The sequence below is a fragment of the Glycine max genome, chromosome 16 (genome assembly GCF_000004515.6).
Source record: "Glycine max cultivar Williams 82 chromosome 16, Glycine_max_v4.0, whole genome shotgun sequence".
Taxonomy (NCBI): Eukaryota; Viridiplantae; Streptophyta; class Magnoliopsida; order Fabales; family Fabaceae; genus Glycine; species Glycine max.
In genome coordinates, this window is record NC_038252.2 from 32,953,514 (window position 1) to 32,968,235 (window position 14,722).

Sequence of the window (14,722 nt, forward strand, 5' to 3'; positions counted from 1 at the left end):
AAATATGTTAATTAATATTTTTAAAAAAATAATCACCATTCTTTTTTTTGTGTGTGTGTGCAATTCGTATCACATTGCAATGCTTAAACTAAAAATTATTAAAAAAATCAAAAATCGAATCAAACCAATTTTTTCTAGATTTGTTTGAATGATTGTTTTTTTTATAAAAAAATTGATTTAGTTTAGTTTGGGATTTGTGTTTTTAAAATCGAATCAATTTATATTATTTTAGTATTATGTGTATGCCGCTTGAATTTGTGTATTAGTATTTTTAATGTAATTTAATTTAAAAAATAAAAAAGAAAGTATATGAATTTTAATGAAATAATATTTTAATAAAAATCACAAAAATTAAAAGAGAAGGCTATGCTATATTGTTAGTTTATTCTCCAAATATGAAAAAAGTAATATCATACCGAACTAGGCGTTTAATTAGTATGTTGAACACTATTTCGAATCTTACTTTAGTCTCTGCTACTTCTATTTTCTTAAAAGAGAAGGCTATGCTATATATTAGAAGGTTTACTCTTTGTTTATTTGTGTTCAAATTGATAAGAAATAAGAGAAAATTAAAAAAAAATGTGAACTTCACACTTCAAATTGAAAAGAAATAAGAGGAAAGTTTAAATATATTTTTTTCTTTTATTCCATTTCACATCATCAAACTCACCCTTAGTAATCTTTTCAGTTCAAAAAAGCTGAAAAGTGTCTAGTTTACAAATCCTAACAACTATATATATGTTTTTATTCCTTATATATATAATTTATTAAATACTAAAATTAATAAAGGGTTGAGATTTCATGTAGTTAAAAAAAATCTCGAAGGATATTTTTCCATTAGAAGCTCCATTGGTGACAAATCTTTAGCCTGAATAGATCCTCTGTAGTTTTTTTTAACTGGATGAAATCTCAGCCATTGTTTATTTTAATATTTAATAAATTTAATATATAAAAAATAAAAAGTATATGAATGGTGAGATTCATTAGACTGTAAACTCACTTTTTTTTCTTAATTGGAGAGGATCTATGCTCTATAACACAACGGTTTGTTTCATCACAACTTCAAACATTATAACAAGTGTTCTATCCTAAATAAATAAATAAGAGAACATTATTCTAAATAAATAAATAATACACCAAAGACGAAATTAAGGGCCAATTATTTAGTACGAACCAGTTTAGGAGGAAATTAAGTTTGCAAATACCGTCTTCACAAACAGTAAAAATAAAATCTTTTGTCCAAAAAATCAATTTTATAGAAAAAAATTAATTCTCTTTAAACACAATATATTATTTCTTATCCATTTCTCTTAATTCTTAAACTAAACAATGCAACATATCATTCTATTTCTATTATGTTTGTCTCTTTTTAAATCATCTTTTTTTATTTTATTTTCATCTCTTCTATTTCTCTTCAGTCTAGACCAAACACAACATACAATATAAGTGATAGTGGTTACTCATTAATGCTATTATGCTATATCTAAAATTTTGATCGAAATCCAAATTAAATTACTACCCAAATTAATTTTGATTTAAAATTTACTCAAATTAATTAATTAATTAATCTACAAACTTATGATATGGACCCTAAAACACCTGTCCTAGGCCCAGGATCCAACAAACTACAAATACTTTGACCCAAGGGGAAAGAAAAAATTGACTCAAAAAGAGGGTTAACAAGAAAAAAAAAAAACTTGAAATACCTTCAACTCGAAGAACACAACCACTGAAAAAAGAGAAAGTGAGAAAAGGGTCGAACAACTGGTGAAGTCATTGATGGCTACAGAGGAAGAGAGTGCGGTGAAGGAGCCTTTGGATCTCATTAGGCTCAGCCTCGACGAGCGTATCTATGTCAAACTCCGTTCCGACAGAGAGCTTCGTGGCAAACTTCACGTAATTCTTCAATCTTTTTTTTTTCTCCTTTTCATGAATTTGTCTGTTTCTTTAAGCTTTTTTTTTACTCTTTTTGAGACTTCCCTTTAACGCGTAGGGTGTTTTGGGTGTTCTGTGATGGAAAATTTAAAATTTTAAAGTTGTTTTCAAGGTAATTGAAATCTGGGTTTGTTGCAATAGTTCGCAAGTTTGTGCCTTTCGGACTTCCCTAATGATATGCCCTATGTAAGAATAATGGGGTGTATACTACTTGCGTGTGGGGATGGAATTGAGTCTTTGGTGGTTCCAAATTTTGCGCTTTGGAAGAAAGTTGTTTTTTGTTGCTGAATGGAAATTTGAGTGTTTTGAACTATAATTTAGAATAAGCAGGTTTGGGATGAGGAATGATAAGTATGAGTTGTTTATTTTTTTTGCAAAATATAAGTACAACTTGTTAGTTATTTTTCTTCACTGCTATTAACTGATGTTAAACTAGATCAATGATTTGGTGCATTTTGCGTGGGTGGGGTGGTGGTTTTTATGTATGTGTTTGTTTACTGTTCTTGCATTTTTATAAGATTTTCATGAGCTTGTAAATTGTAATTTAATTTACCGAAGAGTTCCTATCTGAAACTAACCTGAGTTCACAATGATTTTTACAAGTTACACATCACTGTCATTGATCTTGTTCATTTGATAGAAGTATAACTACGAGAAATGTCTTAATTACACAGGTGTGAGATTTCTGTTTGTTATGATAATGCGTGATGACTGATGAGATAACTTTCAGCATGAGACTTGAAAACCAAGGATGGATAAATTGATGACGTGCTTAATAATTATAGTCAAATAATTTGCTTCACCTTGTCAAATTGCTGAATTGAAACTGTGGAAGAAACCTCTATATTACCCTGGTGCAAATTACTTGTCTGATTTGCAACTGGTTGCCAACTACTATGTTTAATTCTAATCTAACTAAATGGTATAATTTACTTAATTATTTACATGAGTGAAAACTAATAAACTTTGAGTTCTTAACTTTTAACTTTTTGATCTGAACTCTTATGGTTTTGTTGCTTCTCCTATCTTATGTGCAAAGTTTAGAAACACTCTTTGATTGAGAAGTACTACGTTGTTACCTATCAAACATGTCTATACTTCATACATAAGCTAGAATAAGATTATGAATTTGGGAGTCTCTAAGTTGGTTTTCAATTTGTTAGAAAGTTCCTTAAACGGATTAAAGTTGGGTCTGAATAGCACTCAACATAGCCTTCCCTTAAAAATTTGTTAAAGGATTTGTATTTATCATCTTATTACACAGGAAATAATTGTCTTTCTTTCTCCTGAATTACTTGATATAAATCTTTCATAAAATTATTATTTGTCCTGGTAATAAACTTCTATTTCGAATGAAAGTGATCATATATGGAAAATATGCATTGCTTTATATTTAGGTTGCCTAAGTAAAACTTTTGTAAGGGGAAAATTCTTTTAGAATTTTTGTATCTGCTTCCTTTCCTGTCTCTCCTCTTCTTGTAAAAGTTCCCTTGGTGATTATTTTGATCTTTTAAAATATCGTTGGCTTGATAAGTATTTTCCTTTTTCTTATTTTGCACTGGGTTTTCAATTTGAATTTGCAGGCTTATGATCAGCATCTTAATATGATTCTTGGTGATGTTGAAGAAATTGTTACTACAGTGGAAATCGATGATGAGACATACGAAGAAATTGTGAGGGTAAGTTGTAATCAGCAACTAAGAGAAATACATATTTATTCTTTTTTGGCTAAGCTAAATGGTAGAAATGTGAATAATTGCTGGAAAATTTGAATAATTTTAGATTACATATTAGCATTGTTGTTGAGGGGCAGCATCTATTATGACATGCTCCTATTTAGGAAGAGCTGGTTACAGTTTATAAGTTAAAGATTAAGGAGAAACATTGTTTGAATGAATTGAAAATAACTATGGCCAAATGAATTGCTTATCAGTGAGTGATGCTTAGTAAAGCTAGACAATTCTGGGTATTTTTCAAATAAAACTGTAGGCCTTCCCCCCCACCCCACTATTAGCGTTATTATTTCAGAACTTGGATGCTTGATTGACTTTCTGTTAGAGAAAACAAAAATTTGCCTTTCCTAAACAGTAATGCACCATGGAATTTTGTTCATATCTAGGGAATGCCAAATGCATATTTACAATCTTCAATCTACATCAACCATTGAAGCATGCTACATTTATTTTGAAGATACTTTTCCTTGCATGATCTTTTGTTTTCCTTCTGATTGCAGACTACAAAGCGGACAGTTCCTTTCCTGTTTGTCAGGGGAGATGGGGTGATATTGGTTTCCCCGCCATTGAGGACTGCATGACTGGACTGATGAACTATGTGATCATTTTAATAACAAGTGTCACTGTTATGAAATTGTATAACTTAAGTAGTGATCTCATTTCATATGATTAGGTTAGTTACTCAATTGGCCTGTGTGCTAGAGATTTCTGTTAAACAGTCAGTTTTCAATTATCTTTGTAGCATGAGAGAATCATGGTATGCACATAAACGATTAGCTGCTGTGTGGAGCTGACATTATATATTAGTGGCTCCATAAAAAGTGTTTCATGATTCCTGATTTTATGTCTTCTTCATGTTTTACTTTTAGTTCCAATAGAAGATATGTGAACTGAGATGATATTTAAGTCGGTTTATTCATTGGAAGCTTGCCGTCTACCAAGGGCACGTTTGAGTACAATTTTTTCAAGAGTCTTTATGATATCTCTCTCTCTCTCTCTCTCTCTGTTTCTCTGTGTGTGTGTGTTTTATCTTTGAAAGTGTCATGTATTGTAAATTTAGTCCTTAAAAGGAAATAACAGAAAGATCTTTACATATTTGTCATTCATTTTTAGTTCAAAATTTAACATGTGAATTAAGTGACGATATTAACATATTTTTGGTGACTAAAATAATAATTATTTTCTTCCTTTCTCTCCTAATTCCATCAAATCAAACAACACATTTTTTTTAATTTCACTCTCATTATCTTTATTTTTTTTCATAACATACAATTTTAATCCTTTTATTTTGATGATATTTTTTAGTTTTTTTTATTGAAGAAGATTATAATTTTTGTTATTTAGTTTAAAGTGTGTAATTTTTATTTTTCAAGTCAATTAAGCAAATTTTATCTTTTATAAATTTTCTTTTTAAAATTCCTACATTCTCCTTTTTTTACTTGATATTCCACAAATTAAATTGGTTAGATTGCTTTAAATTTTTCTTAATCCAAAATTTGCTAATCAAAACATTTCATCTTACTCATAATAATATCAATTTTTTCTTCATTCAATCTTAATCACACATCCTAAAAATACTTAAATTTTAGGAGGTTGTGAAATACAAGATGCTCAAATCCCTGTAATATCTTGGACTTTTGTGTTTTTTTTTTTGTTTGAGTGAATGGACTACATTGTTTACTTGTTTATACATCATTACATTCATAATCTTCTTGGTATGGGAATGCGAAAAATGTTATACAATAGAATCATAGGTGATATACAATAAAATTATGATTTTGTTGTATTCTTTTTATACCCTCACAGCCGAATAACATACAATGAAATTTGTGATTCTGTTGCAGGGTGAATTTGTAATACAAAAGAATCATAATTATAACAATTTATGTAACACAACAAAATTATAATTTTGTTAGTTTACCAAAAAGGATGGGTGAGTGCCAATATGGGAGGAAAGAAGCAAAATGGCTTGTATTTATGCATTTCATGCTAGGGACCAAAAGCAATTTTGGAGGAGTCAATATCAATTCCGTTATTATTATTTGAAATGAAGGTAATATAAGATATAATGAAATGAAAATGTGTAAAAATGGCGTTATAGTAACTAACAGGTCTGCGGATTTAACTTTGAAATGCATCTTGAGGGAAAGTAAGCAGTTATACTTCTTCAGCAACAAAATGATACTTTAATCTAAGTATTTTATCTAAATAAATTCTATAGCCCTGACAGGCACATCAACCAATTTTATTAACATATACATGACCAGATAACTAGTTTTCTTATAAGCACCTGCTAGTAACAATTAGAAAACAAGCGCTTGTAAGTAGCGAAAGATACAAGAAACCTTTCCAATTTCATTCTTGTTCACCCTCAGCAGCAGCATAAAGAGCTTTGATTTCCTCAACATCATCATAGCTACCAAGGAATATGGGAGATCGCTCGTGCAACTTCGTTGGAACTAAATCAAGTGCCTGATAACAGAGAAGATTTATCAATTTGATTCACAAATGATGCTTTTGAAACTATACCAGCATGTATGGGTGATTCCAATTTCAAGTGGAAAGAAAAATAAGAGAAAAATTGTCAGTGTCAGTTAAAAGAAATGTAAATTACCCGTTCCTTGCCCGTGAAAGACTGTCCTCCTGCCTGTTCCATCAAGAATGACATTGGGAAGACTTCATACAGGACACTACACAAAACAGTTCAATTCAGCCAACAATTAATTTTCAAAGTTTTGTCAATCTTGGATATGCTCTTCAGGCCTAAAGTGAATGCAGAGGTTGAACATGACATACCGAAGTTTTCCATTTGGACTTTTTTTGTCAGCAGGGTACAAAAAGATGCCTCCATAAAGCAACGTACGATGAACATCAGCTACCATGCTGTTCATGTATACAGATGTCATAATTTGGAAGAAAAAAAAAGTTAATCTTGGTCATTCTGTGGCCACATTCAAGTGCAGTAGACAGTAGTTCATGAGAATAATGAGGAGCAAGGTTAAACTCATTAAAACAGCCATTAAGAAACTCTGTTAATTGATTAGTTCCAGAGCAATGAAAACATAATGTGTAGATCTAAGCATAAATGACTGTTGATCCATTATATTCTTCACTTTCAGAACACCCGAGTTATCAATGTTTTTATTTGTTTTCATTTTTATGAACAAACGAACTGAATTATCAGTTTAACAATTGCATCTGTGGATTATATCACATATCTATTTATCTCCTATTTTATCAGTCATCCTTTATTCTCTGGTAAATTTTAATTCAGCAATTGCATCCTTTATGTATGCTCCGGTAAATTTCAACCAGAAAATAAGTCCACCGTTCAGAGTAAATTAATATGATTCAGATTCAAGAAGCTGAAACCAGAAAATGAAAATCAACTGCTAGAAAATTGATTATTTTGGCCAAATTATGGCAATGAGTGTTAATTAAAAATAACGGTTAATACTTAGAAACTCAACTCTACACTTAGTTGATTGATACTTGATAATATACATGCTTCATTATAGAGCTTACCATTACCAAGGAGAGTCTTCAGGTGACTTCTTTTTATTTATTTACTATTTTTTTTTTTAAATGTAACTCTTTGCACCTGTTTTTAAATGTAACTTTTTGCTCCTGTTTTTAAACTTAACTCAATGGTCTGGCCACTATTTCAAATAGTTGTTTGCATTACCTGTTAGAGAATAAAAAGTTAAAATAAAAGAAGTTTCAGGATGCAATTAACCAACTCAACCTCCAGGATGAAAAAAACAAGGATAGTGAGTAAATTAGATTGCTTCAAGGGTTGAGAATCTAATGATACCTTCCAATATATCTTAGAGACTTTGGTGATGAACCATCTTCAGGAAACTTGCATTTTTCAACGTAACTGAGAAGAAGTGAAAAATGAATTACAAGATTGACAAATATGCACTAGTGCCTGAAAACATTATAAGATCACTGAATTCAAACATACGTAGCAGTAGGACGATCCCAGTTTTTGGCATTTCCTTCATTCACTGAATAAATTTTACCTTTCTTTGGGATCTGCACAGAGAATCATACATCAAATGATTACCATATACCTCAAGTAACCCACTGATGGCGTGGATATACGTGTGTTTATACTCTATAGTCTATATGAATTAATACACTAACTTTCTCTGCCTTAAATTAGGTAAATATGAATACAGCTCAAGCACTTAAATAAAACTGGTGTGATGATAAAAATACCATGGATAACTAATTAAGGATACTTTGTGGAACATTATTCCGATTTCTGAAGGTTTAATAGGAAACTCTTTTCAGGGAAAATAAAACAGAAGGAGAAGAAGAAACGTGTGTCCTACATAGCTATTATTGAAGAACAAATAGGTCATACCCATATTTTTTTTATAGTTTTTTTATCATGTCAATCATCTAAATAGTTAATATTGTCCAACATTTGATTGTAAGAAATTACAGTGATTGAGCTGTCATCTTTACTAGGAATAAAATAAGTTGAGCAAGTTTGTATGTCTAGTAAAGCCTCAGCCATCTAATTTCGGTAACTTGCAAGTTGCATCAGGTTCAGTTCAAACAAACAGAAAAACAAGGAGGTGCTGAGTTTCATAAGATCTGAGCAGCCAGACAAGCATTTCCAGAGAGAAGAATAATTTATAATAGTAACCCACAAGTGAGAAGAGCAATACCTTAATGTTAGGGTGAGTTAGGATGAACTCACCAAGAGATGGGTCAAGGGTGAAACCATTAACACCTGCTCCAGTGCTTAACACAAGCTGCAAATCCATTACATACCAAATTGTAATCCAGTAATTAAGCATTGTAAGTTTAAAATGAAGTCAACAGTCCTTGGATATACCAGGAAAAAATGTTATTTTCTTCCCCCCAAAAAATGAAAACAAAAACTCATACCATTATACCAGTAAAATGAAGAAAAAACAGAAAACAGGTACACCCAACAAATACTGGCATCTAAATTCTGAGCATTAAAAAGTTATATAGTTTTCTCATACCGTGCAAGAGCTTCCATACATACAGTAACCAGCTGCCACCATGTTCTTCCCAGGAAGCAGGACATCTTCTATGGTTGGTTCATGGACATCTTTCAACGCATAAACCCCAAAAATCTACAACATATTCAATAGGGGAGCACACAGAATATCCAGTTAGTCTGGAATATTAATCCTTCTATAGTTCTATACATAACTCAGGCAGCAGAGAATTGAAAGCATAATAATATAATTAGTATTATTGTTGTTGTTTGTGTTGTTGTGGTGGTGATGGTGGACAAAACTTATATGAAGTTCTTTAGATGATTTTGGTAGTATTTTTAAATCAGAATTAAAGTTTCACTTTAGTCATTCGTGTATTTACATTAATCAAAATATAAATTAGTTGAGATTCTAATTTTAATTGGAGAACATCAATGAAAACATTTAAGAGATTGCATCCAAGCTTTGTTCTAATAATTATAATTGCAAGAACAATGAATGAGGGATCATACTGTGCCAATGGAAACCCCACAATCAATGTTGGACGAGCCATCCAATGGGTCAAAGCAAACACAGTACCTGCCCAGTAATTAAAAAACCAAAAAAATCCACACAAACTAATCAGAATCAACAAATCAGAGCATAACATTTTCTTTAAGATTTCAAAATGCAGAATGCAGCTACTGTCACACGAGGATTGTAAATTGCGTAAGTCACAATTGCCTAACATGTGACAGTTTTGCCACTGTAATTTAAAACCTCGTACACAGAACACAAATTAAATTAAGAGTACTAGGCAGCAGAGAGAATGAACAACTTTCCGCGCTTAGAAGGCTCCACAATTATCGCTTCTTCATCTTCTTCAGAAACCAAGATGCACTGTTAAAAAACACCACCACCATCATCACCAAAAGCCTCAGCTCATCAAAATGTATCTTAGGTCCATCAATTTGCAATCAAAATTAGTTTTATTCCCTATACTTTAAAAACAATGAATTCCATCTTCATATATTTTATAGATGGTAAATTTTGTCTCTCATTAGTATCCGAAGTTCTAAAAGAGGGATAAAATTCAACAATTATAAAAAAAAATAAGGACTAAAATCATTATTCTTAAAGTATAAGAAATAAAACCAATTTTAGTCAAAACTAAAACACATTTTATTTAAAATAAAAATAAAATCACATGAATCACTCACTGTTCGGCCACTGCTTATGAGAGCCTTGATGAAAACCTCATTGGAAAGAACATCCAGTTTCTTCTGTTCTTCACCCTTCAATCCAAACACAAATGGAACGAAAATAATAAAAACAAACAATTAACTAAATAAGCAAAATTCACATACACAACATTTTAAATTGTGATCCGTGTCTTGATATTGCGAGAAATTACAGACAAATACGGCCAAAACAGCTACGATTGCAGTAATATATCTTGCACGCCGTTTTCTAAAACCTTGTTACACCAAATAAAAACTAAAAAAAAAATATGATAAATTGATAATATATATTAATTTATGAAGCACTTAATTACCTGAACATTGGTTTCTCCAGCGAGTCCAATAAGTTTAGCAAGACCAGCCTGCACAGGTCACAACACATAACTCTAATCAATATTTCATTCTTAGTCAGCATGAATCATTTTTTTTTCTTCTTCTTATATTTAAGACCAGAATAATATATTTGAATAGAGTGAAATAAGTACATGATAACGAGATATAAGATTAGTCTAATGACGAAAAGAGAAGAAAAGAAAAAGGATTAATAATACTAACAATTAATATTTGTCGATAAAAAACACACAAAGTAGGGATAGCGTACCTTGCTGACAGCGGAACAAACGAACTTGCAACCGAGAACAATGTGACTGAGCAAGATGGTGAAATCGCCGCGTGACTCGGGGTGCTTGGATTGCTCGTTCAGCACGAACCGCGTTATGGTCATCAAGTCCGTGCGATGTGCATCAGCGCTGTGGTCCATTTCTTCAAGGCTCAATCAAACAATCACCTGAACGGAACAAAACAAGTAACAAACTAACAATCCACACCCAAATTAACAAGTACCCATATGAAATATGTGGGTGTATGTTATATTAATCAACAATAATAAAGAAGAAGAAGAAAGTATAATAAATGATGGAGTGGGGAGGGACCAGTGGATGGGGGTGCTGAGTTCGAGGTTTAGGGAGAAGGAGAAAGAGATGGGGCTATCTGTTGGCAGTTCTGACACGTGGCGTGCCAAGACTCAAAGAACATCTTAGTGGCTGTTGCGGCGGATAACGATTTTCGTACTTAGTTGTCTCGTTCCACGCTGTTGTGTTGTGTTGTGTGTGCATTACATTTTGATATCGGTTCTCCAGCCTAAGTTGACGGTTTAAGCCTTCAAGGATTGCCAGATTCTTTGGATAATACCAAAAAGATAAATCATAGCAAGTGTGTTCTAAGAATATTATTGTAGTTAAGAAAAAGTTAAAATAAGAATATTTTTTTTTATTAAAAGTTGAAAAATGTTTATACTCCGGATTTATTTTTTTTATTTTTTCTTATGATTTATTCAACAAATAGTTTTTATTTTAGTTCTTTAACTTTATTGATATTCTCATAGTACTAATTAGTAATACCCTACTAATAAATAGCAAATAATAATAAAATATAGCACTATCAATTTAACATGAGGAAGGAGTAATAGTACGTAAAAATGGTTAAATTGTAAATTTAGTTTATTTATTTTTCTAAATCCACTATTTTTTTATTTTTTTATTTTTAATTGTAATATTTGGTTTCACTTATTTTATGAATTTGTAATTTTAGTTCATCCATTATATTATTAATTACTAATTATGATAAATAAAGTTATAAAGTTAATTAAAATTAAAATTTTTAATAGTTAATAATTTTTAATCCATTTATAATTAATTTTGATAAAAAATAATTTATAATTAGACTATGAGAAAGAGGATTAAACATTAATAGTGTAAAAGAATTTACACCATCATATGATGATTTTATAATATGAATTGTTGACTTTTATAAAAATTATATTAATCATGAATTAATATTAGATGATAGTGTAAAAATTATCGGTATATGATTATTAATCTCTTAACTCTACTAATCACAAGTGTTAGTTAATAATTTAACAAGTGAATCAAAATTGTCAATTTAAGAAACCAAAATCGTAAATTTGATAAACTAGAAGAACCAAAACAGTAATTTAGTAATAAAAGAAATAATAGTAAACTAGTTGACGAGAATTATTAAATGTAACACTTAAAGAACTATCAATACCATCAATCCTAACATTTACTTGCACATTTAATACTATAAATATAGTATTAACATAATTGTGCAAATAAATACTCACTGTTTGCCGTAATAATTGTTGTATTGGAATTTTTTTTTTAAATACTAGTATTCATTTTTGTTTTATGTAATATTAATCATTATTTTTCATTTATATATATTCCTTATAGTATCAACGATGACAACAAAAACTAAAAATAAATTAATAACGATAAGAATAATTTTTTAAAATAAATATTTTTTCATTCATTTATTATTTTTTTGTCTGTATAAAATAATATAAAACGACAAATGAAACTAAGAGGATACATTTTTTTTATATTGGGTAAATCATGGTATTTGTTAAATACAAAATATAATAACACATTATAGTAATATCATTAAATGTTAATTTATCATCAAGGAGTCTAGTCCAATTAATGGAGTAATATTATGTGTGAGTTATTATAAAAATTTTAACATTAAAGTTTGATTCTTATAAATAAAAAAATTAAATAATTTGTAATACAGTTATTAATATTATCATATATTATTAATATAAAATTATTTGATACAATATTTGAATGATTCAATTTGTACTACAAGAATCCATGAGACAAAAACTAAACACGATTATGATACCGCGGGCCAAATATGTAATCAATTTATTTAACATGAGCAAGGAGTAATAGTACGTAAAAATGGTTAAATTGTAATTTTAATTTATTTAGTTTTCTAAATCACTATTTTTAGTTTTTTATTTTTAATTGGAATATTTGGTTTCACTTATTTTATTAATTATCTATTATATTATTAATAACTAATTGTGATAAATAATGTTATTAAGTTAATTATAAATTAAATATTTTAATAATTAATAATTTTTAATTCATTTATAATTAATTTTGATAAAAAATAGTTTATAATTAACATATGAGAAAGAGAATTATACACTAATAATATAAAAAAAGTTACACCATCATATCCAATCATAACATACCTTATATAATATATTTGTTGAATTTTATAATAATTACTTTAAAAATTATATTAATTTGAATTATGGTTAAACAATAGTGTTTGAGTTGTCACAGTATGAACATTAAACTCTTAATCTATGAACTCTATTAATCACAATTAGTTAATAATTTAAGAAGTGAATCAAAATTATAAATTTGAAAAATTATAAAAATCAAAATTATAATTTAGTAAAAAAAAATTTATTAGTAAACTAGTTGAAAAGAATTATTAAATGTAACACTTAAAGAACTATCAATACCATAAACCTTAACATTAACGGTCACATTTAATACTATAAACATAGTATTTACGTAATTGTATAAATAAATACTCACTCTTTTCCATAATAATTATTGTATAGGAAAAAAAAAATTAAAATGCTTTAAGTTATTTTTTTTTATGTAACATTAATTATTATTTTTTATTTATATTTCTTATAATATTAATGTGCCAACAAAAACTAAAAATAAATTAATAACAATAAGAATAATTTTATAAAATATGTATTCTTTTTCATTCATTTATTATTTTTTCTTTATTGGTGTAAAATAACATAAGACAACAATTTTAATGAAAGTAAGAGAATACACTATTTTTTTATATTGGGTAAATCATTGTATTTCTTAAATTTAAAATATAATAAAACACTATAGTAATATTATTAAATGTTAATTTATCATCAACGACTCTAGTCCAACTAATTGAACATCATGTGAGTTTTTTAATACCAAAATTTTATTCTTACAATAAAAAATTAAATAATTTATAATATAGTTATTAATATTATCAATATATATTATTAATATAAAATTATTTGATACAATATTTGAATGATTCAATTTGTACGATTAGAACCCATGATACGAAAACTAAACACGATTATGATACCCGAGGACCAAATATACAATCAATTTATTTAAGCATTAATGCAACTCATGATAATGTAAGTTATGAGTAAATATTTTGTTACCTTATATAATATTATATTTATTACAGATAATATAAAATTAAATTAAATAATATTATTAAATATTATATTTATTAAATTTAATACATGTAATATAGTATTAAACAAAAGTAACTAGTAGATAATTTAATAATATTTATAATTTTGTTATTAAAGTATAATGAACACTTTTAAGGGGAAACCTTGGGGTAGAATTCTTTTGCCTATTCAATTCAATATGATTGTTTTCTTTTTGCTTGTTCCATCAATTTCTCATTTTCCTTTCCTGGGTTAGGAACCGTATCTCTGAAACTGTGAAGTAAAATAAACTGGAAGGCAGGGTTTCTTTCCTCTTTATTTTACATATTTATTGTTCCTTTTCAGTCTTGCATCAGTTTTATAACCTTTGTGGAACTTATTTGATTTACAAATACAACAACACAAAGCAATAGAAAACAGAGGGTTTTTGTAAGCAGATTGTGGTTTGTCTGAACAAGGAAGTCCCAATTTAAATCTTTTGGTTTAGAATGCACTAAACCTATCATTCTCCATGCCGATGAGGGCAGCTGCTTTTATTACTTGATGTCAAGTTTGTCAAGATCAAGAGATCCTACCTATAGGATTGGAAGGGGTACTTAGTCACGTTAAATGTGGGATCATAGAACTACAATGAAATATAAGATCCTTCCTAAACTGAAATCTTATTCAAACATATATACTGCACAATGTTATAAATCCCAGATAGCAGCACGTAGTGGCCGGCTTCAAAAATGCTACAGCGAGAAAGCATATATAGTGGGATAACCACTATTTTGAATTTTT

The 14,722-nt window shown here is 28.9% G+C and overlaps 2 protein-coding genes across 4 annotated transcripts; one reads left to right on the forward strand and one right to left on the reverse strand.

Moving 5' to 3' along the window:
* Positions 1 to 1,728: 1,728 nt before the first annotated feature.
* On the forward strand, positions 1,729 to 4,499 carry LOC100499782 (uncharacterized). The gene is made up of 3 exons (NM_001249032.2): positions 1,729 to 1,896; positions 3,519 to 3,614; positions 4,169 to 4,499. The coding sequence occupies exons 1-3, from the start codon at positions 1,780 to 1,782 to the stop codon at positions 4,247 to 4,249; spliced, it is 294 nt and encodes a 97-aa protein (NP_001235961.1). The 5' UTR covers positions 1,729 to 1,779; the 3' UTR covers positions 4,250 to 4,499.
* A 1,351-nt stretch (positions 4,500 to 5,850) lies between these two features.
* On the reverse strand, positions 5,851 to 11,068 carry LOC100807451 (fructose-1,6-bisphosphatase, cytosolic). Of its 3 annotated transcripts, XM_003548071.5 has the most exons (13): positions 10,806 to 11,068; positions 10,475 to 10,660; positions 10,188 to 10,235; positions 9,853 to 9,927; positions 9,471 to 9,532; positions 9,166 to 9,232; positions 8,675 to 8,788; positions 8,351 to 8,437; positions 7,636 to 7,706; positions 7,483 to 7,548; positions 6,465 to 6,551; positions 6,283 to 6,358; positions 5,851 to 6,140 (listed from the first exon to the last, which is right to left on the reverse strand). In XM_003548071.5, the coding sequence occupies exons 2-13, from the start codon at positions 10,631 to 10,633 to the stop codon at positions 6,024 to 6,026; spliced, it is 1,029 nt and encodes a 342-aa protein (XP_003548119.1). In that variant the 5' UTR covers positions 10,634 to 10,660; positions 10,806 to 11,068; the 3' UTR covers positions 5,851 to 6,023. The 3 variants fall into 3 exon arrangements, with proteins under 3 accessions (XP_003548119.1, XP_014624657.1, XP_014624658.1); XM_014769171.2 differs by having other exon boundaries at positions 10,475 to 11,017; XM_014769172.3 differs by lacking the exons at positions 5,851 to 6,140; positions 6,283 to 6,358; positions 6,465 to 6,551; positions 10,806 to 11,068 and adding an exon at positions 7,234 to 7,353 and having other exon boundaries at positions 10,475 to 10,799.
* Positions 11,069 to 14,722: the final 3,654 nt, after the last annotated feature.

What these genes read in the sequence shown, in the direction of transcription:
- LOC100499782 (NM_001249032.2), top strand. Translation starts at nt 1,780, where the DNA reads ATGGCTACAGAGGAAGAGAGTGCGGTGAAGGAGCCTTTGGATCTCATT. An exon ending in AGCTTCGTGGCAAACTTCAC is followed by an intron (nt 1,897 to 3,518) that starts GTAATTCTTCAA and finishes TTGAATTTGCAG; the next exon opens with GCTTATGATCAGCATCTTAA. An exon ending in CATACGAAGAAATTGTGAGG is followed by an intron (nt 3,615 to 4,168) that starts GTAAGTTGTAAT and finishes TTCTGATTGCAG; the next exon opens with ACTACAAAGCGGACAGTTCC.
- LOC100807451 (XM_003548071.5), bottom strand. Translation starts at nt 10,633, where the DNA reads ATGGACCACAGCGCTGATGCACATCGCACGGACTTGATGACCATAACG. An exon ending in TTTGTTCCGCTGTCAGCAAG is followed by an intron (nt 10,236 to 10,474) that starts GTACGCTATCCC and finishes TGACCTGTGCAG; the next exon opens with GCTGGTCTTGCTAAACTTAT. An exon ending in TAACTCACCCTAACATTAAG is followed by an intron (nt 7,707 to 8,350) that starts GTATTGCTCTTC and finishes TTCTCTGTGCAG; the next exon opens with ATCCCAAAGAAAGGTAAAAT.